Below are 24,040 nucleotides of genomic sequence, written 5' to 3'. Positions count from 1 at the left end.
ATATAACATTGTCTGTGAACGGAATAATACTCAAAATATTGAAATTAGAATAGAATCACTTGTTTAATATTTTGAATTTTATAAAATTTTCTCATCATAATCATTAACATCATATTACAATTAGATAATAAAAATGGTAATTAAAAATCATTCATTGGTATAATTACATGATAATCAATTTTATTTTGTTTAATATAATGAAAAAATACGACCACATATATGGTGAAGAATATCATGGCCATGGCAATAATAAATGTAAACAATAAACAATGTGTAATTATAAATTTCCAATCAAATGTTTGTTCTGTCCACCGTTTGGGAACGATTTCATCAATACGATCAGAATTTATTTTGTTTACATTATTCAATCCATCATTGATGATAAATGTTCGTTCAAGATGATTATCTTTATCAGTTGAATTCATTAATAATACAACAGTAGCATTATTTTGGTCAACAATCAAATGGCTAGTATTTTTTGCCAAACAACAGGGCCACCATAAAATGGTAAATAATAAAATGATGGACAATAATAATGAATTCATTTTCATTCGATTCGTTTATTCCAGAAAAAAAAATATAATGAAAATCACATTTTCCAATGTTTTTTGAAGACGAAAAAAAATAATGATGATAATAATTGAAGAAAAATAATCATGATTAATGATCCTTGTTGAACATGGGCGACATCTTTCGTTTTAAATTGTCGTTTTTTTCTATCAGATTTGAATAACATATATTTCTTATATTCATTAATGGGTGATGATGATGAATTTCAATGTCTCTCTCTCTCTCTTACATCAAATATCAAATTCAATCTAATGTCCAGTTTTCATTTGGATATCAAGTCTATTTTTTCCAAAAAAATATGACTCTTTTTATTTTACCGAAAACTTTTCAATCTAACTTCAAGTACAACAAATACATCGGACAAAATGTGAAAGGAAAGATGAATTGTCGTCAATTTTCAGGAAAAAAAAGAGAAAGTTTTTTTTTGCAATTATCTTCAAATACGATTTCATTCAAAATTTCAATAGAATGGAATATTGTGGAACAACAAAAGAGTTTGAATTTTCAATACACAAAAGTGAATCTTTCATTTTTCTTGTTGAACAAAGAAAATATAGATATAGATACAAATATAGATGATGTTCATATCATTCATATATCGTCCATCGACATTTGGTTTCAATGTATGTCTAGAAAAATCGTAATTATATTTAATTATAATGAAACAATTACCGAATACTTCAATATATTAATGGACTAATTTAAAATCAATTCTAATTTTTTTTTAAATTAATATTGAAAATTTTTTTTTTACGTTTGTATCAACCTTTTTTTTGATTGTGAAAAGAATCCAAGTGTTAGTTTAATTTCCGTTACAAAACGACAATGAAATTTTATCGAATAACTATATCGATTATTTTGACCATTATGATTATGATTGAATCATCAATTTCTCGGCGGCGGGTAAGTGTGTGTGTGTGTGTGTGTGTGTGTGTGTTGGTTGGTTGGTTGATTGGTTGGTGAATTTCATTTTGTTTCATTTTGTTTGTTTGAATTTTAATGAAAAAATTGTTTTTTTTTTATATATATACAGACTCAACGAATATCGAGAACTGGATTGCCGGACGGCGCTAGAATTATTACTATGGGTAAAGATTTTAATTCTACATTCAAATGTGAAAAGGATAAAGATGGTTTCTTTGCCGATGTTGAATATCAGTAAGTTGGTGCTATGAGAAAATTTTTCAATAAGAATAATTACAGACAAAATTAGCGATTAGATTCGAAAAGTTTATCAATTTCAAAAAATCATCTTTCCCTTATTTTAGCCCTAGTTTGGTGTGTGTGTGTGTGTGTGTGTGTGTAGCAGTAGTTTTTCATATTTTGAAATCAATAGATATATCTAGGGATAATTTACATATATATTTTGTTTTTTTTTCTTTTACATTACAAAATTTTGTATCGATGATTTCAGTTTACTGGTTTTTTTTTCTCTTGTCATAGGTAAACACACACACACACACACACACAGTAATTCCAAGACATAGACACAATAAATCAAATAAAAATGTGATACACTATAACCAATGGTATCAATCAATTTTCATATTGTAAATTTACCTAACCTATTTGATGATGATGATGATGATGATAGAATTTGTTATCGGTTATGAATTTCATATTTTTCACATTGTACGTTTATTATTTACGCGATGAACATTTTTCTCTCTCCGTGTGTGTGTGTTTATTGCAGTCTTTTATCAATTTTGATAATTTTTGGGTCACAGTCACACACACATCGTTGTCTCATTCCGTTAGGTCATTATTTAGATAGTAGTAGTCGGGTAAACAAACAAAATGGTCAGTTGATCATTTTTGTTTCTATTCGGAAAATTTGAAAACAACGAACAACGAAAACAATCAAATTATATTTGTATTACACTTGTTGAATTTTAATTTTAAATATTTTAATTTTTAAATTCTTTTTTTCCTTTTCCTATATTCCTATGATATATTAATAATTTAGATGTAGAATATTTCACCGTTGTCATACGGCTCATAATGCCGGTAATCGTATCCAGGTATTGCATTATTCATTCTTCTGTAGTGATCGTTTAGTATTTGATCAGTCAACACATACCTGTAGAAGAAGAGCTGATGCCATTCCTTGTGAAACATCACCAATGTTTTTTGATCTTAATGATCGTATCGGTTCTGATGGACCATTTCTAACACATGCGGATATTGATCGTGCAAAAGCAGTAAGACCAGAATATCGTCGCCGTCGTCGTCGTCGCTGAAATTATCATCATCATCGAGGTGGACCAACAACGCGAGGCTGCATTAAATTCTATTTAATTATTGGACCGTATTCACACCATCATTGTCCTGATTTGTTTATTGATTTTGGTTGAATAAAAATATTTTTTTATGTTTATTTTTGCATGTTGTGGTGTTCTTTTAAAATAATTTGATAATTTTTATTTTTGGTTTATAATTCTTCATTTTTTTTTTGAAAATGAATAATAAAACACATAAATGGTATAGGATATGTTTGTTCATGCATTTTTTTCAATACAGGTGATGATGATGGAAATTATTCCATTATCAATGGCCGTTGACGTTGTTGTCGTCGATGACCATATAGCTGTGCTATAGAAATTGGTGTATGTTGTTCATAACTACCACCACCAGTGCCACCAACAACACTTTTATCAGAATTAATTTGCCGATGTTGTCGCCGTTTTGATTTTAAACCAAATAAACCATAAACCGAATCAATATGATTAACAACTTTTTTCATCGCATTTCTTCTGGTTTTCCAATATTTTGATTTTTTCTTTTCCATTTGTTCATACTCGAGAGGAATTGGTGGTGGTGATGTTTTTATTAGCCGTATATATTTTTGTAATTTTCCACTATCTTCATCATGATGATCATCATATTCTGCTGTTCCGATTGCACGTTCATGAATTTTAACCGTCGATTCTTTGAAATTTGATTTTTTTGATGATAAAGTACCATTTTTAATTGCTTCATTCAATGCTTGTCTCATATTATTTAACATTTCATTTTCCTGTTGATTCATTTCGATCGAAAATTTCATCATTTGATCGGCATCACGTAATGCTTGTAAATTCATATCACTATTACGATCGATATGAACATTTGATTTACCGTTATTGCCACCATCAACACCAGCACTACCACCATCAATAATTTGAACGGTAATAGTAATCATTAAACCATAAAATATTTGAATTTGAAACAACAATTTCCGCATCCTTATCATCGTCACCATTTTTGGCCAATTTGGAATATTGGAAAAAATCATAGTAATTCAAAAAAAAAATTAAAATTTCAATTCCCCCCGATTTGGGTTGTTTTTTATTTTATTCGAAAAAAAAAATTCTAATTCAAATCTATTAATTCAATCAAATCGAATTTGATCGTATCGATTGATGATTACGATAGTAACGTTTTCCAATCATTTTCAATGGCCGTTTTGGTCGAATAGATGATGATTGTTGTTGTCGTTCGGCCATTGCTACACCACGTTCATGAATTTGGAATTGTTTTAATTTTTCATCTTTCTTTTCTTGTTCTCGTTGTTTCATTAGTTGTTGTCGTCTTTTTTGTAAATGTTCTTCACTTTCACATAAATGTATCATTGTATTTTCCCATTCAATTCGACGATTACGTAAATTATCACGGTTAAAATATTCTAAACGTTTTTCAACATCATAATCAGGTTTATTCGAATCCATAAAGGTACCATTTACAGTAACAAAAACGAAAATCATTATGTACATCATTAGCAGGTAATTTTGTAATATTCGTTTCTGTTGTTGCATCATAATTCAATCGAAATAAATGGATGGATGGATAAGAGTAGGAAAAAATTTTCAATGAATAAACGAAAATATAAATCGGATTTTTTTTGGAAAAACAAGATAAAAAAAAACTATTCTGATCCTAACGACAACATTGACAAAAACCTTTTACAAAATAATATTAAAAAAAACTGAAAATTCATGGTGAATTTCTATGGTGAACTATTTATATGTTGATGGCGGTGAATGAACGGAGATGTGTTTTATTTTGCAACAAACAAATAAATACTAATGTAACATAGAATAATTGGTTCATGGAATTTTTTTTGTTTTTTGTTTTTATTGAAAAACAAACAAATTGTTTTTGTTGGTAATTGTTCGTGGAACCAAACAACACTATATACTAAATATATATTGTGCATGCATCGGTAATTGCAATTTTCAACAATCACAAAACAAAGAAAAAAAAATAAATCGAAATTCAAACAATAATTATAAGAAAAAAAAATTCAAAAATTCCAAAAAAAAAAAAAATTTTGCCTGAAAAAAATTATATAAAAATAAATAAGTAAAATTTTCGAAAGACATTATGAGATTGGAATTTTTTTTTGTTTGTTTGTTTGTTCAATTTCATTGATCATTGATTGAATCATTGTTAGTTTCCGGATTAGACGTCGTTAATACTTGATTGTTCTAGTTTTTTATTTTTCTTTCTAAAATTTATACCACTACTCATACAACTTATCAGATTAGATATTCGTCCCATTATTGATCGTCGTCGTAGTTTTTCTTTTTGTTCATTTTTGGAAATCGGATTCACGTGATCATTTTCATTGAATACAACATTATTTGGTAACGAATCTGTTGATCTAGAATTACTTCCATTTGTTTGATTATCATCATTATTATTCTTTTTTGATGGTGTTGGCCATGGATAATATTGACGATGACGACGATTCTGTGGAGCAACGGCATCGACATTAGTAACGATAAATTCAGCACAAATAATAGAAAACAATAAAGAATAAATCAAGAAAATTAAGATGGCTTCAATCTTCTTTGATGGAATGATTGTGTAGGCCATTGTTTTTTCTATCGGAAGCAAAAAAAAAAAAATAATTCACGGGTAACTAAAAAAAAAAAGATGGATTTTAATCCGGCCAATAAACGAGAGTAGATAAACGATTTTTTTTTGTTCTTTTGCTGTTTCAATAATTTTGGATATTTTTTAATATGAAAAAAAACGGCGACTAAGACATGAAAATAATGAAATGTCATAAATCTTAAATTTTAGTATTTTTTTTTTGCTGTTTTTGTACAAAAATAAAAAATTTCCAGCTAATAATTCAAAAATTGTCGCATGAGTCAAAAAAAAATTTTGAATTCGAATCATCATCAAAAATGATGAACGAAACAATCGATGTACGAAATTTGAAAAAATTATTCGAAAATATCGAAGAACTTTTTTTTTGTTGAGGTTGTTGTTATTTTCCATTCTCCCTTTTGATCGATACATCGTTGATAGTTTTTTCTTCATGTTTTCTTCTTCAAACTCATTCTTCAAATTTTTATTTTCATTTATCGTCATCAAATGATTTTTGTTGTTCAAAGTTGTTGTTGCGGAAAAAAGTAGAAAAAAATATTTACTTAACCGATTGAATCGATGAAAAAAATATGACGACATTTTGAGCAAAAAAAGGAAAGATTTATTAGCAAAATTAAGTGTATCTGTGTGTGTGTGTGTGTGTGTGTGTGTGTGTGTGTGTGTGTGTGTGTGTGTGTGTGTGTGTGTGAATATCTTTCAACCTGTTTTTGTTTTTTTTCGTTTGATTGAATTGAACAACCTGGCCCATTTCATATGAGTGTGTGTATGTGTTTTACTTGATCAGCCATATACAAAAACAGATTGAGCAGATTGTCGAAAGAATATTCGGTTGGATGCTCAACAAAAACAAAAAAAAATGCAATCGAATCGTATCAAATCGAAATCCGAATTTTACATCGACATTTTTAATCAAAGATCAAAACATTATTCTTTCATTTTAGCCTTTTTATTCAAAGAATCATTGAATTCGTAGGAATTTTTTCAATCTTTCAAATTGCGTCGAATCCGATTTTGTAAAATTTTCGATACGTTTTTCTCTGTCATGTATTTGGTCGTCGAGCCACACACTTAACATGCACATTTAACGACAAACTTCAACCGGATACGATAATTTTTGGTTGTCTCCACCCGAATCGATCCGTTACGTCATCATCGTTCGCTTTTTCAGCTTTGTGTGTGTGTGTGTGTGTGTGCGTTCAGTGATTATGATACCGTACACAGGGCAACCATTTTTAGAATCATTTGTTTGGTCAAAAAAATTTTTTCCGTATATAAATAAACTAGCCTGTGTGTGTGAATGAATTCATTCATCAGACAACATCAAACACACACCACCATCACATTGAATTGGAACCAAGCAAGCGAAAACGACAAACAAACAAAAAGTGTCAATCGAACAACCTGATTGATTAATTCTGTCTATCTTGAACAAACAAACATATCCTGAAACAATTATAATCCTACGAAAATTCATTTCCAGAAACGAAACGAAACAATCAACGAGAAAAAAAAATAAGCAACATTATTAATTACTTCGGATGAAAAGATTGTATTTTTTTCCAAAAAAAAAACAATACTCAATTCGATTTATTCATTCATTTTCCTGATTAATACATTGAACCAGTAACAACAAGTGAACAAAATAGAAAAATTATTGAATTGAAGAATTAGATTGGATTTTCCTTAACGACCGACCAAAAAAAAAAAATATCAATCGGAGAAAGTAAAGAAAAAAGGTAAGTCTTTTTCGGATTTTTTCTCGTATTTTCTTTTTAAGTTTGATTTAATCACTTGAATTTACGATGGGATATAGCGCGAATGGGATAACTGAAAAAAATAACTGAAAAAGAAATAAAAGAATAAAAAATTTTAAATCGAAATTGAAAATTTTCAATAATCGATAGAGCAAGAGCAAAAGAATTCGATCAGAATTTTATCCGGATTTAGTCCGGACATGTCCGGAATTTTAGTACTTATCTTGTAATGATTGTATATGGTTGTATATATGATAAATGGATTGTCCGTACTTTTGTTTGGAAAAATATGGTAGCCCTATTGATTGGCCAATATGTGTGTGTGTAGTAATTACTATAGTATAAGGACATTGAATTAATATTTGATCTTTTTTTCAAAAAAAAAATTTAGCCCAATTTTATTTTTATCAGCATGAATCCAATGAGGTTGTACCAAATGAGGTTCAATTTGGTGAAGGAGAAAAAAATTGTTTGCCAATTTTATTTTACCTTTTTTTTAGTTATAAATTGTAATTAAAAACACACAAAGATAGAGCAAGAAAAAGAGGGAAATAATGATTATTGAAGAGCTATTTTTTTCTGGTTCATTCTAGAATTTGAATATTTTAAATTTTTCTACGAAATAAATTCTTGCAAAATTTGCAAGAAATAATAATTTTTTACTGCTTATTTTTTTATATTCTGTGATTATTATGGTGATGGTTTTTTTTTCTCTCCAAAAAAATGTTCATCATCATTCTTGATTCTTTGATTTCTATTTTTTTAATTTTTATAGATTTAGTGTATAGAATCGTTACCATTGTTGTCATTCAGATCAAATCTTTTCGTAGTCATATAAATCTAACATATCCGACCGAATATTCATTCTGTCGCGATTTAAAAAAAAAATAAATCCGTATTATTAATTGACCATTGGCACGCCATTAAACGTTCGGTTAATCTGTCTTCGGAAAAGAAAAAGGTCGAAAATCCTTTATGATTTACGATGTTGGAGAAATTTTTCAATGAAGAAAAAAATATTTTAGAATATTTGACAATAATTACCGTCATCAATATTGAATAGTGAAATTTATTTAGAATTATTTTTTTTCAACTTGATTCAAGGCCAACTTTTGTTTTTTTTGTAATTGTCATTGAATCTAGATAGATAATGCTACTTGAGATTCTCAAAGAGGAGGTGAAAAATTGAGTACCAGGAAAATGTACATTTGACCTTTGTGTGTTCGAGTTTCGAGGACAAATAATCAAAATAATTTTGAAGCAAATCTGGAATGGAAAACTTTTTCTTCTTTTCGTTTGTGCTATATGAAGATTATTGAAGGATTTTTTTTTTAGTTTTTGTTTGTTTGTTTGTTATATTTATTTCTTTCCCTTCTTCTTGATTGCTAACCGATTTTTATCTTGATTGTTTGATAATAATAATAATAAATAAACAATAAATCAATCAATCAATCGATGTTTTATGAAAGTCACTGCTATATTCACATTCAGTATGTGTCTGTGTGAAGAATATGTGTCAACAATGAAGAATCAAGACTATTATTTCAAATAGAATCCGGCAGCTGTTATCGATTATCAGCAATTCTGTGCAAATGATAATACTCATTGCCTTGTGCCTGTGTAACCGATATTTATTCCGAATAGACATCAATTTAGAAAGAATAATTGTATAAAAATATCTCAATCCATACGGATGTTGATCAGAAATATATTCTGTTAATATTGAATTCCTGATTGATTCGCTTATTTATTCATTTATGATAATAATGAATCATAATTATAATAATTCGAAATCATTTCATTCATCAAATATTTGCAGTAAACAAACAAAAAACAATTCTAGGTTAATATAGTCTTGACCTTTGATAGGCCATCATTCATTTCAAATTGAAAAATATTCATTTCCATTGAATGTCTCTATGTGGTGTGTGTGTAGGTGATGGCCAAAAAACAAAAATTTAATTAGGAAAATTGTGTCTTAACGTGTATATTCAATTTAGATAAATAAATTATTTGATTTGTATCAAATATTTGGTCTAAATAATTACTATGCACTATGTAAATATGACCATTTTATTTTTAATAATCATTAATAATCCCTAATGTGAAATAAGTTTTTTTTTATTTTATTTGAACAAAAAACTTATGGATTTATTATGACGATGATGTTTTAATCATCATCATTATTATTATTATAATCAATGGTATGATCAAAGTTTTCTTGATATGTTTGTATTTCTACTTTTATTATGTATGTATTCTTCGATTCTATGATCCTATGATCATAGCGAATTGGATATAAAATCGTTCAATATTTTTCTTAAATTAATTAATTTCCGTCTTCTTTTTAGCTTAGTTTTTAGATTCTTTCCTATTTATTTGATATTAGATTAAAATGAAAAGAAAAGGGAAAACATGCACACACACACACTTAATGATAATCATTATGGTAAACAAATTTGTACAATTTCGTCTCTTTCGAGTATAACGATGATGATGATTAAGATTGAATAATTATTACCAAATGTTTCAAATATAATGAATTTATTTTCAAGTACGATGATGATAATCATCTCGTTCTGATCTGATTTTCTTATTCGATTTGATTTTATTTATTCAATTGAAAATAATAACAATAATAATTGGTTCGAATTGAATCGGGAAGATTGGAAAAAAAAAATTTTCTTTTCTATATGATTGATCAATTGACATATATTGATGATTTAATAACATCTTGGTGAGTGATTTATGATGATGATGACGATGATCCATCGCTGAATATTTTAGAAATTTTTAATCGAATTGAAATTATAAAATAAATCAATTTTTTGTAGCCATAATTTTTTTGAGAAAATAAAAAATTGAAATTGATGACAATCTATACGCCTATGTGCTGTAAGGTTGTGTGTTTGTATATAACAAAAATAGATTGGAGTTCCCGGTAACGCCCAACATCACACGGTTGTTGATTAACATAGAAAATTTACTGTTATCTTTGACATTTTCATTTCATTAAAAAAAAACATTAGATGAGAAAAAATTACAAAGTAATCAAATGAAATCATATATATATTCATTCATATATTAAAAAAATGCTCTTTTTTCTATAGAAAAAAAGTTGTTTGAAAAAAAAGAATTGACGAAATTTTTTCTACAATTCATATTATTATCATTAACAAGAATTTTTGTAATGTAAATAACAAAATAATCAATGGAGAAGGCAAGAAAAAAAATGTGAATTATCAAATTCTTTGAACATTTTAAATTCCAGGATATTTTCATGAAGATGGAAAAGTTTTTTTTTTCGTATGATTTAAAAAAGTTTCATATACATTGAATCTCATCTGTATATATAATCGAAAACAGTAAGAAATCGAATTAGAACTTGAATATATTTTTTTTTTGTTTCTTAAAATTCACATGAAAAAAAAATCAAGTTAATCAAGTCTTGTTTTTTTTTTGAGTGGCCAACAATAAATAATGAATAAATTCATTGAAATGGAAATAATCGAGTAGGTTAATTTTGACAAAAAAAAATACGAAAGAAATTTTCTAGACAAAAAAAAACTTTTCAATTCATATTTAAAAACATTTTAGTGAATGATATAAATTGAACTTAGTTTTTTTTTACGAAATTTTCAATGAAATTACATAAACAACTAATTTAGCTTTCAAACTAATGATACCCTACAATATTCTGTGTTTATGTACGTGTGTGGTGACCATTCTGTCGTAAATTGAGTTTTGTTATTTTTTTTTTTTTAAAAATCTACAAAAATTTTTTTTCACTGTTTTATTTTTTTATGGTGAAAAAATTCAATTCAAATTAATTAACCAGTTTTTTTGGGCAATTTTATGATGATGATGATGATGATTACAACCATAATAATGATTTAATTAAGACAATTAAATTCAAATGTGTTATTAAAACATTGGGTTGTTGATTGTGTTTGTGTATTATGTTAGAGAATTGTTTCATAATATATATATTACTCTAAGGAGAAAAAAAAATTTTGTGGAAAATTTTTCTCCATTTGAAAACTTTTCTTCATCATAAAATAACCTGAAATTTTTTTCAACTGTTCATTCATTGCTTTCATGATGATGATGATGATGATTATAATTACCTAAACAGAAAAAAATAAACAATTATAATCCATACATATCAGGCAAGCAGACAGTGATAATAATGGAAAAAAATTGTGATACAGTGAAAAATATTCTATGCATAGTCTTGTAAAAATACGACATTATCACCATCATCATCAAAGTGACCAGCTAATCGCATTCAGTATGGTAGACAATAACCGAAAAAAAGTTAGGACCATAGAACCCAACGGACACAAACCTATGTAGAAGATGGAAAAAAATGACTATTCATATACTTTTTTTATGATCATAATTAAGCTAAACAAGAAGAATAAAACAAATATATAATAATAATAATTACTATTGTCGGTTGTGAAAAGTTTTACGACGATTAAGAAGGTCATTGGTAATCAAATGTATACAACTTTCTCGAAAATATATATATGAATCTGGAATGATTCATTTTACCAATAAGAATACAGAATTTTATGTAAGTGTCTTTGTTTTGTTCTTTTTAAAGATTAATTTGAATGATTAGTTCTAGTAGTAGTGGTGATGATGTTGTTTGCCATGAAATGACAATTCTTTATTTTCTGGATCATCACCATTGGCATAATGGAGAATTTGTTTTACCAATTTTGAATAATATTGTAAAAGAAACTTTTTTCAAAAGTTTTTCTTTGTAGAAACTTCATATAAAAGGATCTTGGCTATGATTTGTAAGTAGATGAGATTGAAAATAATCGGATAAATTGTTGTCCTTACCAGTGTTATAAACTGCAAACACTTGTTGAGCAGATATGTCTTTCACATATTCTTTCAAATCAACGCTTCCGAGTGCTCATTCGACTCGTTCTTGTCATAATAAAGAACGGAATTTCATCTAATAGTGGTATACAAATATTAGCGTTTGCCGAGTCCATAATCCGTTAAGATTCGATTGAATTCTGATTTTATGATGGACAGTGATGCTTTTATCATTGTCCTTGATCGAAAGCATGAACATTTTCTAAACAAGTTTCACATCGATTGTTGTTGGTTGAATATCCAATTGGTTGATGATTCATGACCAAGTTTTTTCCAAACGGTATTTGATGATTTTGATCCAAAAATATGGGCCAAAATTAAAGGAAAAGGAAATTGCGTTTTTATTTTACGATGTTCTTTGAAGGACATCACATATCTATGGAATATAAAATCCTTATTATAATAATCAATTAATGTCATTGTTGTTTCATGTCAACAATATAGTATTTAATCTTTAACATGTTGTATCTGGAAAATATTGCCAATTATCATTATTGTTACATCCAAATAATAAATATAAAAGACAAATAAAAAGAAACTTTTTATCCTCCGGTCACATATACTTTGTCATCATAATATATTGTTCATCATGATCATCATCATATGTATTTCCAATTAGTGAAAGTGAATTTAATAAGAATGGAATGATGGATGATATTTATTAAAAAAAGGGCAAGTGGGTAATAAAATTTTTGTTCCATCCCCCCCAATAGACATACACATACATGCATTGTTTCCGGCGCTATTGTGCAAATCAAGCATTGATGATGAGGATGATGATAATGAATCCTGATAACTGTAAAAGAAAAATATACAGGATGATTCTTAGTTTTTTTTTGATATTCTTATTTTTCATTCAAAGAGTGAGACATACCAATAAATGCTTCTTGTGTTAATGTATGCATTGATGATTTGAGATGAAAGTATAAATTGATGACGGAATCGACAAATGGAATGAAATGACAAAGTTTTTTTTCAAACGGAAAATGAAAATGATGTTAGTGCAGAAGAAAAAACCGATAATGGATATAAGATTCTTGGACTGTTACAGAAAGCCTCATAATTTTGATCTATAGATAAAAAAAATGAGGCAAAAACATAAACATGAAGAATGAAGTCAATTGCTCGAATTCTATGAATTTATAATAAATTCCTTTGAATCCATTCCTGATGATGATGAATAGTCATTAGAATTCTTCAATTGGTGTTGACAACCACAACATGGTGTCATCATCATTGTATTATGAATGACTTTTTTCAAAATAATGAATTTCCATTCAAAGGATTTTGATTCAATGATTCAAGCCAGTTAGTCCATTGATTTGTGATCATTATTATTAACGATAAAATAAGAATATGAGGACTATGAGAAAAAGAGCTAGCAAAATAAATCTGACTTAACATATAAACAAAATATATCGAATTTCACTCAGTTGGTTCGATTCTATTTCAACCTATGTAAACTAGATTTTTTTTTTATGATTTTATCAATATCATCACTATTATAAAATAAATTTTTATGATTTACATCCAATAAAATGATAATGATAATAATAATGATGATTTTTCAGAAAAGAGTAAACTGTTGGCATCATTATCATCATCTTCATCAATTACCAATATATCCCATCGAATCAAAATGACAAATTATCAAAATTCGTGAATACAGCAGGCATTTTTTTTAATGTTGTGTATGTGTTTTGAAATAAAATTATCCAGAAAAAAAATAGATAAATCAAATGATAATTGATGATGATTTTGGTATTGGCTAATGACGACCATATGGCTGAAATGCAAAACAAAACTGAATTTTTTTTTTTTTTTTTTTTTTTTTTTTGGTAACATTGTATGGATAATCGTCGTCCACTAATGAATGATGACGATGATAGTGATTAATGGACCATAACCCTGGACCTTTGTTAATTTGTACAATAATAGAAATTAAACAAAAAAAAAATGATATGAATGAAATATAATATGGTTTCCTAAGGTCATTCATATTTCACATTTATACAGGTAACTTTTATAATATTTTCATACACTATTTTTTTTCAATGATGAAACTGATGGTGTTGAATATTTTTTTGTTTGCATGATAATAATTATAATAGATATAGGTAATTATAGTAATCACTTTTTTTTTGTTTTTGTTGTTGGTATAGTACAAATATAATGATCATTAAATGTTGTTCATTCAGAAAAAAAAATTTTTTTTTCACTTTTTTTTCATATTGATTCCATGTATAATTGTTTCCATGAAATGTTTATAATATTGATTCACATATAGAATGAAATGAAATGTAGAATAGACATATAGAATAGTAGTATATATAGTATAGATATATTTATAGTTTGTAAACAAAAAACAACAGTAATAAAAATATATTTCCCTTACTAGGAGTTTGTGAGTGTGTGTGTGTTTAAAAGATAAGATAAGATAAATTTCGAATTGTGAATGCTGATGATAATGATTAGGCCATTGTTGTTGTTAATTATAAAAACTACAACAACAACAACAACAACAACAAAAAAAACATTGCCAAGGTAAATTAAATTGAAAGCAAAAGAAAAAAAAAATTTTCATTTTCGGTCCCGATTCTCGAATAAGCCATAAAAAAATGAAAATAAAAATTGATAATAATTTTAGAAGTGAAAAAATAAAAATATCAAAAAATATTAATTTCACAATCATTAAATATATCACATCATATCGTTAATCTGAATCTGAATCCAATTTCTAAAAATAATAATTTTTGTCTTTTCAAAATCGCAAACAATCTAGAAATATAATCGTGATCCAAGGAATCAAGTTGGTTAAAAGACGAATAAATTGAATTATCGAAATTGTTATCGATAAAAAAAAAATAAAAATAAAATAAAGAAATAAAAATTGTCAAAACAAAACAAAATGAATAGTCGACAACCAACAAATATTGGTAAATATTTTATGGATATAAATGAAACATTAAAACAACAACAAACCAACGATAATGATAAACAATCAACACGATTGATTCAGGAATGCGATACATTTATTGATTCATATAATAATTATTCAAATCAAAATATGAATTTACGATCATCATTATCATTGATGGCCTTATTGGCCATTATAATGATGATAATGACAATGAGTGTATCGGCAACTTTACCACCATCATCATCTTATCATCATCAAAAACAACAACAAGCTGATATTCTTGATCCATTAATGTTTGTTCCATTATCATCATCATCTTCATTACAACCATCATCGTCATCATCATCATCATCGATATCCAATAATAATAATAATAATGAACAAAGGTCAACGGATGATTCTGGTTTATTACATTTAAATATGCCACATAAATTATCATCATCACCAATGAATATAAGATTTGGTCAGAAAGAAAATGAACAAATTATGAATCCAGATGAATTACATGATGATGATGTACAACAACAATCAATGAATGATTTATTATATCCAATTGATTATTATTATGATATTAACAATAATAATGATGGCATGATAAATGATGATCAGGGTTTAGGATCAATTATAATGGATCATCCATCATCTTTGGTTGATTATTATCTGGAACAACAACAACAACCAATAAGCGAATATTATAATCAATGGGAAAAACGTAATCAATGGAATAAATTTAATGGTAAACTGATTGATTGATTGATAGACTTTTAAAATTTTATTCACTTTTTATTTTCTATCTATTCTAGGTGCTTGGGGTAAACGTGCGGGTAATTGGAATAAACTACAATCAGCTTGGGGTTAGTATCACAACCAGAAAAAAAACAGAAAAATGATATCGATGTTTACATTTAATTCAATTTGCGATTTGTTTGATATAATAACATTATTTCATGTTGTTTAGGAAAACGATTATCACCATTATCAAAGATTCCGATTGAAACACGTAACTGGAATAATCTGAAAGGTGCCTGGGGTCGTAAACGTAATACAGCAGCAGTAAATAATTGGAATCAATTACATGGTATGTGGGGTAGACGTCGTCGTACAGCAACATGGAATAAAATGTCATCCGCTTGGGGCAAAAGTATGTTTGATCATCCATATATCATAACCATGTCATGAAAATACTAATCATTCATATTCTAATCTTGATTTTACAATTGAAAATAAACAAAACACAAATACGAACGAACGAACAAAAAAGAAAAACGATCAATTGGTATGGCTGCACCGACACATTGGAATAAATTACGTGGAATGTGGGGCCGTAAACGTAGTATTACGCCACAGGAAACAATGGAAATCCTTGGACAACAACAACCAATAACAATAACGACAACAGAAACTCCTGAACTAACAAAAACAACAAAACAATAATGACCATCACCAACCACCACAACCATCATTACCACTATATTTTATCATCACCAAGAAAAAAACAAACAAATCGATAATTTTTTTCCTTTCAAAAAAAACAAATCAAAAAATACGAGTTTTTTTTTGCGCGCACGTACTTAATATTAATCAGCAAAAAAAAAACGAACGAATCAACGATTAAATTCAACAATCCATTATTTATTATTATTATGATTATATCAACGGATTATGGTTATTATTAGAATTTGCACACACTCATACACCACACACACACACACACAAACAAATCAAACAGAAAGAGATATTCTTAATTTTTCATTTGATTTTGAATTTAATCTAATCAAATATCGATCACCCACTTTGATCCTAAAATGCCCACACACACACACACACACCTACAAATTTGAAGAAAAAAAATTTGTTACATTTGAAAAAGAACAGAACAAAACAGAATAGATCAGACTGGCAAACAAACAAACAGAAAAGACGGAAACATTTTTATGGAATTGAAAAAAAAATCAAATAGCAATAATTTTCCTGTATTGATGAGGATGATGTTTGTGTGTGTGTGTGTCTTATGTGTACAAGTGATTGTTTTTAGTGTTTGTTTTTATTGATTCCTTTTTTTCCAACAAAAAAAAAATGATAATGATAATGATGACCCAAAAATATTGACATATGTTTTCATTAAATGTTTTTTTTTCTGAACAAATAAACGAAAAAATCAGTTGTTTTCTCTCTATTGTTTTTCAATTTTTATCATTGAGATAAGCATTGTGTGTATTAGTTTATCTTTGATTGATTGATATCTTTTTTGGCATAGCTTTTAAATTGATATTGTTGGTTATTGAGAATTTACATTTGATTAATCAGTAGAACGACAACAAACAGGATAGGAAATATATAGAATATTAAGATTTATTTCATTTCAAGTATTCTTGGATAGATTATTTTTTTTTGTTGTTGTTGTTGAAAGATTTCATGAACAATTTGAAAAACTATATGATGTTGATGATGATATATTTAAAACATTTAAAATAAACAAAACCATTAATAAAGATAATAAAACATAATTGATTGATTGATTTTTTTTTTTTTTTTTTGAAAGTTCTTGTGGTTACAAATGGAGAAGAAAAAACATTTGAATAAAAACATGATCATTGTCATCATCAACAAAGCTGAAATGATATTTAAAAAATTATTAGATTAGATTGGATAAGATTTAGTTTAATCCTTACAGAAATATCAAATTATCGATTTGATTTTTTTTTTCGAACGTTCGTTTATTTATTTTTAGTAGTAGTGGTTGCCGATTGATTTTGATTGGTTTTCATTAATTCATTCGTAATACGATTCGATATGAATGTATCGAAATCATCATCAAATATACTGTTATGATTATCTAATGGACTAGATTTTTGTAATTCATTTTTGGAAATATCATTTTTTACCATTAATAATTTCGGTAGACTAATCGTTGATTGTGAATTTCCATTTGATAAAGTCGACATTGGTTTCGCTGTTGTTGATAATGATGATACCGGTTCATTTACGTTAATATTCAGAACATTATTCCAATTTGATGTAGCTATCGGTAATGAATTTACAATCGATAAGAATGGATTATTACTAGATGATGGCTTTTGTTGTGGTTCGCTACAGTCTGAATAGGCCAAATCAAATTGAACATTGTTATTATTATTCGTTCCAATAGTTGTTTTTGATGATAATTCTAGATCCAATAATGATGGTACATGATGCATGGCCAACATAACTTCATCCAATGATCGATCTAATGGATGTGATTGTTCAATGCTTGTCGATGAACAGCTACGAACATTTTCAATTTCAGGTAAAACAACAGACAGGTTTTTGGCCGAATTAATTACATTATTTTCATTATTCATATTATCATCATCTTTATTCATTTTTTTGGACAATTTTTTTCGTTTATCAACAATTGTGGACCGTTGGAAATTTTTCTGATTTTTCAAATTCAATTGAACTTGTTTATCCATAAGATCGGCAATAAATTCGGCATTTGAAATGCTTATAGCATGATACATATGACATTCATATTGAAATTGTCGATCTTGTTGTTGTTTCAATTTTGTTGTTGTTGTTGATTGGACAAATTAACCACGGAAATCGGAGTTGATGTATCAGGACATTCTAATGTAAAATAAAAATATGTTCGATCTTTTTTCGAACGACGAAATATATCCATACGACGACAATCGATTGAATACTCGAAACGATAATCTTGTGGTGAATAGAATTTTAATTCCAATGAATGTTGCTCATCATTATCATTATTAGTGATTTTCATCATCAATTTACGACGATCCATATCCATTTGTACCGATTTAGCAATGGATTTCAATTCAGATTGTCGTCGACAACGTTGTTCAGGTGCATTAAACATCGGTATTCGGCCATGACTGACGACCATAAACCATTGTTGTTGTATTGGTTGATTCTGGAAATATGTAACCGTTTTAATATCTTCAACATCATTCACAATCGGATTATTATTGCTGCTATTCACGGTGTTGGTATTCATATTGTTGTTGTTGTTTGTTGTTTACAGGGGAAAAAAATATTAATTTTAAATTTCGTCTTGAAATCAACCATGAAAAAAATCGAATATGAAAATGAATTAAAAATTTTATAAGCAAAAATTTGGCTCTCCCTTTTAAAAGCTTACCGAATTTTCGAACGGAGAACAATATGATGCCGTCTCAATGTCAATTAATGGTTTTTATCATCATCATCATCATCATCATTCAGTTTTCTCCAAAAAAAAACCATAAGTTCAAAAACCATCTGCTAGTTCTAACATTGGCCTTAAGATGGCGTCCACAGCCACAACATTTTTTTTCAATCAACAAAATGTGTTTTTGAAACTTTTTGCCATTTTTTTCATTAAAGGAAAAATGTTGAATGACATTGATGCTGATGATGATGATGATGATGAAACAAAAGAAAAAACACTACAATTAGGGTTGTTGTCATCATTGTTGTTTTTGTTGTTTGTTAAGTTAGACACAAACATACATACTGTATGAATAATTAACACATCCATGGATATCTAAAAGTTTTGTTTGTTTCAAACGATGAAATCAAATCAAAATAAAGTTGTGAATGTTTTGTTCTGTTTCTTTTTTTTTGAAGAAAAAGATTACAACGCTGCTGCTGAACGATGATGTGTGTCTTATAAATTTAAATTGGATTTTTTATATCATTCAACATCATCATCATCATCATCAAACATGAACATTAACCGCGTATCAAATATATGGTTTTCTCGTGGCCAATAATCTGTTCATTGTCAGATCAAACGTTCACGAAGATTTGTGAATTTTTTGTTTTTATTATTATCATAAAAATTTTTCCCAGAAAAACACCACTCTCGCTAATAATTTGAGTTAGAGAAAAAAACTTTTCAACTTTAAAAATTGGTTTCCCGAAATCGATCGATAACATCCATCCATTGATCATCATTTTGACATCGTGGATGGTGATGATGATGAATTACGGAATTTTTTTTTTTATTAAACACACTTCAATTATGTACACACTGGATCGGATCGATAACGTCGGATGAGCTTTTGTTAATTAATTTTTTTCTAATTACCATAAAATCGCAACTATAAGACGCAACTACCGAAACGAAGATATTTTTTTTTTCTTAAAGTAACTATTTAAAATAAGATTTTCCCGTTTTCATTTCATTTTTTACAATTAAATCCTTATCAAATATCATTGAAAAAAAGAAGATTGAAAAGAAGAAATTCTAACATTGAAATATGGTAATCATCATTGAAATTGATAATCATATATTAAAGATCATTTAAAATAAATATGCATAGAATATTCTGTTACTAATTAATTCATTCATTCATACAAATATTGACGACATTTTTTCTCATATTTATTATTAGACATAGTATTTGTATAAAGTTGTTTGGCAAAAAAAAAAAAAAAAAAAATACACAAATGAAATGAAAATGGAAACAAAATAAAAATTGATATTCAATTGAATTATCCATGTATCCATTCATCTATGTACCGTATTTTCAAATGAATTTTCTTATTCACAATATTCACAATATTAATATATACACTTGGTCATCCACATCCATCCATGACATTAATGTCCATAACTAATCATCAACATGTTATTTCTTTTGTTTGTTAGTTTGTTTGTTTGTTTGTTTGTTCATACACCCAAACCAACTTGGAGAATTCTTTCTGAATACTACACAAATGGATTTTTTTTTCATTCATTCAAAAAAAAAAGTTGCATCAAAAAATGATGAATAGAACATTTTATATTTACATAGGAATATGTGAAAAAAAAATGCAGAATAATTTCCATTTTTTTTCACATCTCTTTTCATTCATATCAAAGATACATTCGTAAAATAATGGCAAATGAATGAATGAATTGAATGGTGATGAGAAAAAAATTCTTTTTTTTTCTCTCATAAACATATTTCTATTTCTATAGAAAATACGTCGTCTGGATTGAATTGAATGTGATTTGTGAGGAAAATTTCCAGACATCACATATATATCATCATCATCATTCATCAATCAATTTTTATGTGATCATCGGATAAAACAAAACAAACGTAACAAATTCGGGTTATTTTCATATTTATACGTTATGATTAGATTAGATTTGCCCGCTAGTATATAATTTTTTTTGTTTTGTTTTGTTTTTCCTAATGCTAAATGTGGATGTTTATGTTTATCAATCTAAAACAAAAATTGTAGAAAGAATACAAATCAAAATATTTTACATAGAAATCTTCTTGATGATTTCAGAGAAAAAAAAAAATTCAAATTCAATAATAATGATTGTGTATGGTTGTTTGTATGCATTTGTCTGACAAAACAAAAAAAATTGATAATTTTCAATTGAATATTTGAATAAAAAGAAAAAGATTGCTTCTTATTTTTTTTTTTGTTCATTTTCTGTCCAATTTGTTTGTAACAAAAAAAAAAAGAAATTGTTGCCATTGGTGATGATGAAGAATCAGATATCAAGTACCAAATGGTTGTTAATAATAATAATGATGATGATGATGATGAAAAAAACCAACCACATTACGAATTCAAGTGTGCACCTGTATACCGGAAATTTATTTTTTCTTTTTTTTTGAAAATTCACATCCAAAAATAGATAAAACATTGAATGTTTCATTTGTTTTTACTATAAAAAAAAAATTTAATTCAATTTTTGTTCCATTTAAAAAAAAAGAAAAAAAAATTAAAAATTATCATCATGTTTATGTGATGATGGACGATGGAAAAATTCTTTTTCATTTCTTTCGATTCTATCTTTTTTTTATAACCATGTTTGTAATTTTTTTTATTGAAAGCAAAAAAGAAAAAAAAATTCGAAATTACCAACAAAAATTCAATGTACAAAATGAAAACGAAACAAAAAAAAATCCAATAAAAAACAAACCAGATTAGCTTTTGGAACAAAAAGAAAAACCCAGAAAAAAAATGCAGTGGAAAAAAAATTTAAAACTCACAAGTTCATATCCTATATATCATGTATGTATGTCATACAAAATTAATGAATCCAAAAATTGGATGTATCCAACACACACACACAGATATAGCTCCCACCTAAAATATATCGACACAAAAACACACACAACGAATGTAATAAATGAATGGATAAATTCTTTATGAAATAAAATAAAATGATAGATATAAGTTGTAGTAATATGAAGCCATATATTACGTAAACAAACAAAAACGCCCTCAACAACAATAATATGATCTAAATAAGATCCTAATAAAGAGGATATAATAAATGATTCATTGTCATTGATGGGATGTTACATAAATGTACTAATTCAGGTTCCGGTCAACAGTGAAGAAAAAATCGATGATTTTGAATTACAACAACAAAATTAAATTGATTCGTTTAAAAATTGTCTTTGTATGTATGTACGAATATAATAGGTAGCAAAAATAGTTTTGTATCGTTGAATTTCGAAACAAACCAAAGATAAAGAAAAACTCAGCTAGATAGCTAAAATGAATGAAAAAATAAACAAAAGATTGAATGCTATTGAGGATTCAGTTGAATAAACGAAACGAAACGAAAAAAAAATGTTTCCATTACAATCTCAAGAGATTCAATGAGATGTGATGGATAACAAAATAAAAAAAAGATAGTACAAGAAAAAAAAATAAAATAATAAAATAGCAGTGGGGGATGGCGGTGATTCTGTAGGTGTAACATAGGTTAACATATTGAATTTAGCAATAGACAATTTTGGCAAAATAACAAAACAACAATTTGTTCATCAAATTGAAATTCAGCGAAATATATCCAGCCAACGTCGAAGCCTTAATGTATACATCAATCAAGATCTTACCTCACCATTTTACTATTAGTGATGGTAGTGGACAATTTACTTTTTTATATTTATTTTCTTTTTTATTTATTGTTGTTGTTGTTGCTGTTGTTGTTGATTCTGATTTTTATTACATCATTTCTTCCCTCTTTCTTTTCCCTTCACTTCATTCAATTGTTCAAAATGTTCATTTGTAATTGCAATGGTAATGGGATCGGGTCTATAATCAGTTTTTATTATTTTTTTTCATTATTACTAATGATGAAGATGATGTTTGCCATGATTGAATAGATGGATGGTATCTCCCCCCAAAAAAAAATTGAAAGTACATAATGTTTACACACACTTTCATGAATGTGATTGTAATCTGATTATAAAAGGTTATGCCATATATATGAACCTGACAGATTCTTAAATCGATGAGAGTACCATCTTTTTTATTGATCCATTTCTTTGGTTAAATTCTTTTCTTACATCAAAATAAAACAACAACAGTCAAGACAACAATCATTAAGTTGTTGATTATGATTTAATGATGATTCAAAGATTATAACCATTAACATTTTGTTTCCACTATTTTGTATTGAAAGTGGTAACAATTTTTTTGACATTTTCATTATGTTTGAAAACAAAAATATTCTTTACTTTGAAAGTTTTGACCATGAACAAAATTACACATTGATGATAATTATAGTTACAAAAAATCAATAAAACAACAAAATAGTGACAAAAATTATCAAGAATATGAACAATGTAAAAATGTGAAAAAATTCTTAAATGTCGTTCACAGAAAGAGAGAGAAAGAGAGAAAAAATTAAAAAAGAATTCCTAAAAAGTTATGGGCGGTGAAGATGTTTGTTTGATGATCATGATGATGATGATGATGACGAATGATGAATTCTAGATGAAAAATTTTATCATATTTCACACGCACACACCCCTCCACCCAGCCAAAGCGAAAGAGAAAGAGAGAAATAGAGAATAGGAGAGAATAAAAAACCATCATCTACAGATATATATTGTATATATATAGACAATGTCGGCGCAACTTTTTTTGAAATAGTTTAGTGTTACACCTATTCATGGATTAATAATAATGATGATAATAATATATAACGCAATCGCGATAAAAGTACAAACAAGTGGTCAGGTTTTTTTCATCACATTTTTATATAAAGGAATGGTGAAAAAAGAATTCTTTG

At 27.3% G+C, this 24,040-nt stretch overlaps 3 protein-coding genes across 4 annotated transcripts; 2 read left to right on the top strand and 1 right to left on the bottom strand.

The window, feature by feature from the left end:
* The first annotated feature begins 1,319 nt into the window (after nt 1-1,319).
* On the top strand, nt 1,320-3,104 carry LOC124490125 (uncharacterized). The gene is made up of 3 exons (XM_075730665.1): nt 1,320-1,473; nt 1,604-1,728; nt 2,537-3,104. The coding sequence occupies exons 1-3, from the start codon at nt 1,396-1,398 to the stop codon at nt 2,808-2,810; spliced, it is 477 nt and encodes a 158-aa protein (XP_075586780.1). The 5' UTR covers nt 1,320-1,395; the 3' UTR covers nt 2,811-3,104.
* A 3,556-nt stretch (nt 3,105-6,660) lies between these two features.
* Mip (Myoinhibiting peptide precursor) lies at nt 6,661-17,188 on the top strand. Of its 2 annotated transcripts, none has more exons than XM_047053717.2 (5): nt 6,661-7,184; nt 14,881-15,754; nt 15,822-15,872; nt 15,977-16,159; nt 16,280-17,188. In XM_047053717.2, exons 2-5 carry the CDS (start codon nt 15,007-15,009, stop codon nt 16,450-16,452), a joined length of 1,155 nt encoding a protein of 384 aa, XP_046909673.1. In that variant the 5' UTR covers nt 6,661-7,184; nt 14,881-15,006; the 3' UTR covers nt 16,453-17,188. The 2 variants fall into 2 exon arrangements, with proteins under 2 accessions (XP_046909673.1, XP_046909674.1); XM_047053718.2 differs by lacking the exon at nt 6,661-7,184 and adding an exon at nt 13,988-14,114.
* Nucleotides 17,189-17,714: 526 nt separating this feature from the next.
* LOC124500526 (uncharacterized) lies at nt 17,715-19,128 on the bottom strand. Its single transcript, XM_075730008.1, has 3 exons — nt 18,597-19,128; nt 18,377-18,534; nt 17,715-18,304 (listed from the first exon to the last, which is right to left on the bottom strand). The coding sequence occupies exons 1-3, from the start codon at nt 19,013-19,015 to the stop codon at nt 17,736-17,738; spliced, it is 1,146 nt and encodes a 381-aa protein (XP_075586123.1). The 5' UTR covers nt 19,016-19,128; the 3' UTR covers nt 17,715-17,735.
* Nucleotides 19,129-24,040: the final 4,912 nt, after the last annotated feature.

Source organism: Dermatophagoides farinae, chromosome 4 (genome assembly GCF_024713945.1).
Source record: "Dermatophagoides farinae isolate YC_2012a chromosome 4, ASM2471394v1, whole genome shotgun sequence".
NCBI lineage: Eukaryota > Metazoa > Arthropoda > Arachnida > Sarcoptiformes > Pyroglyphidae > Dermatophagoides > Dermatophagoides farinae.
The sequence above is the reverse complement of the archived record's forward strand: the minus strand, read 5'-3'. Positions and strand labels throughout refer to the sequence as shown.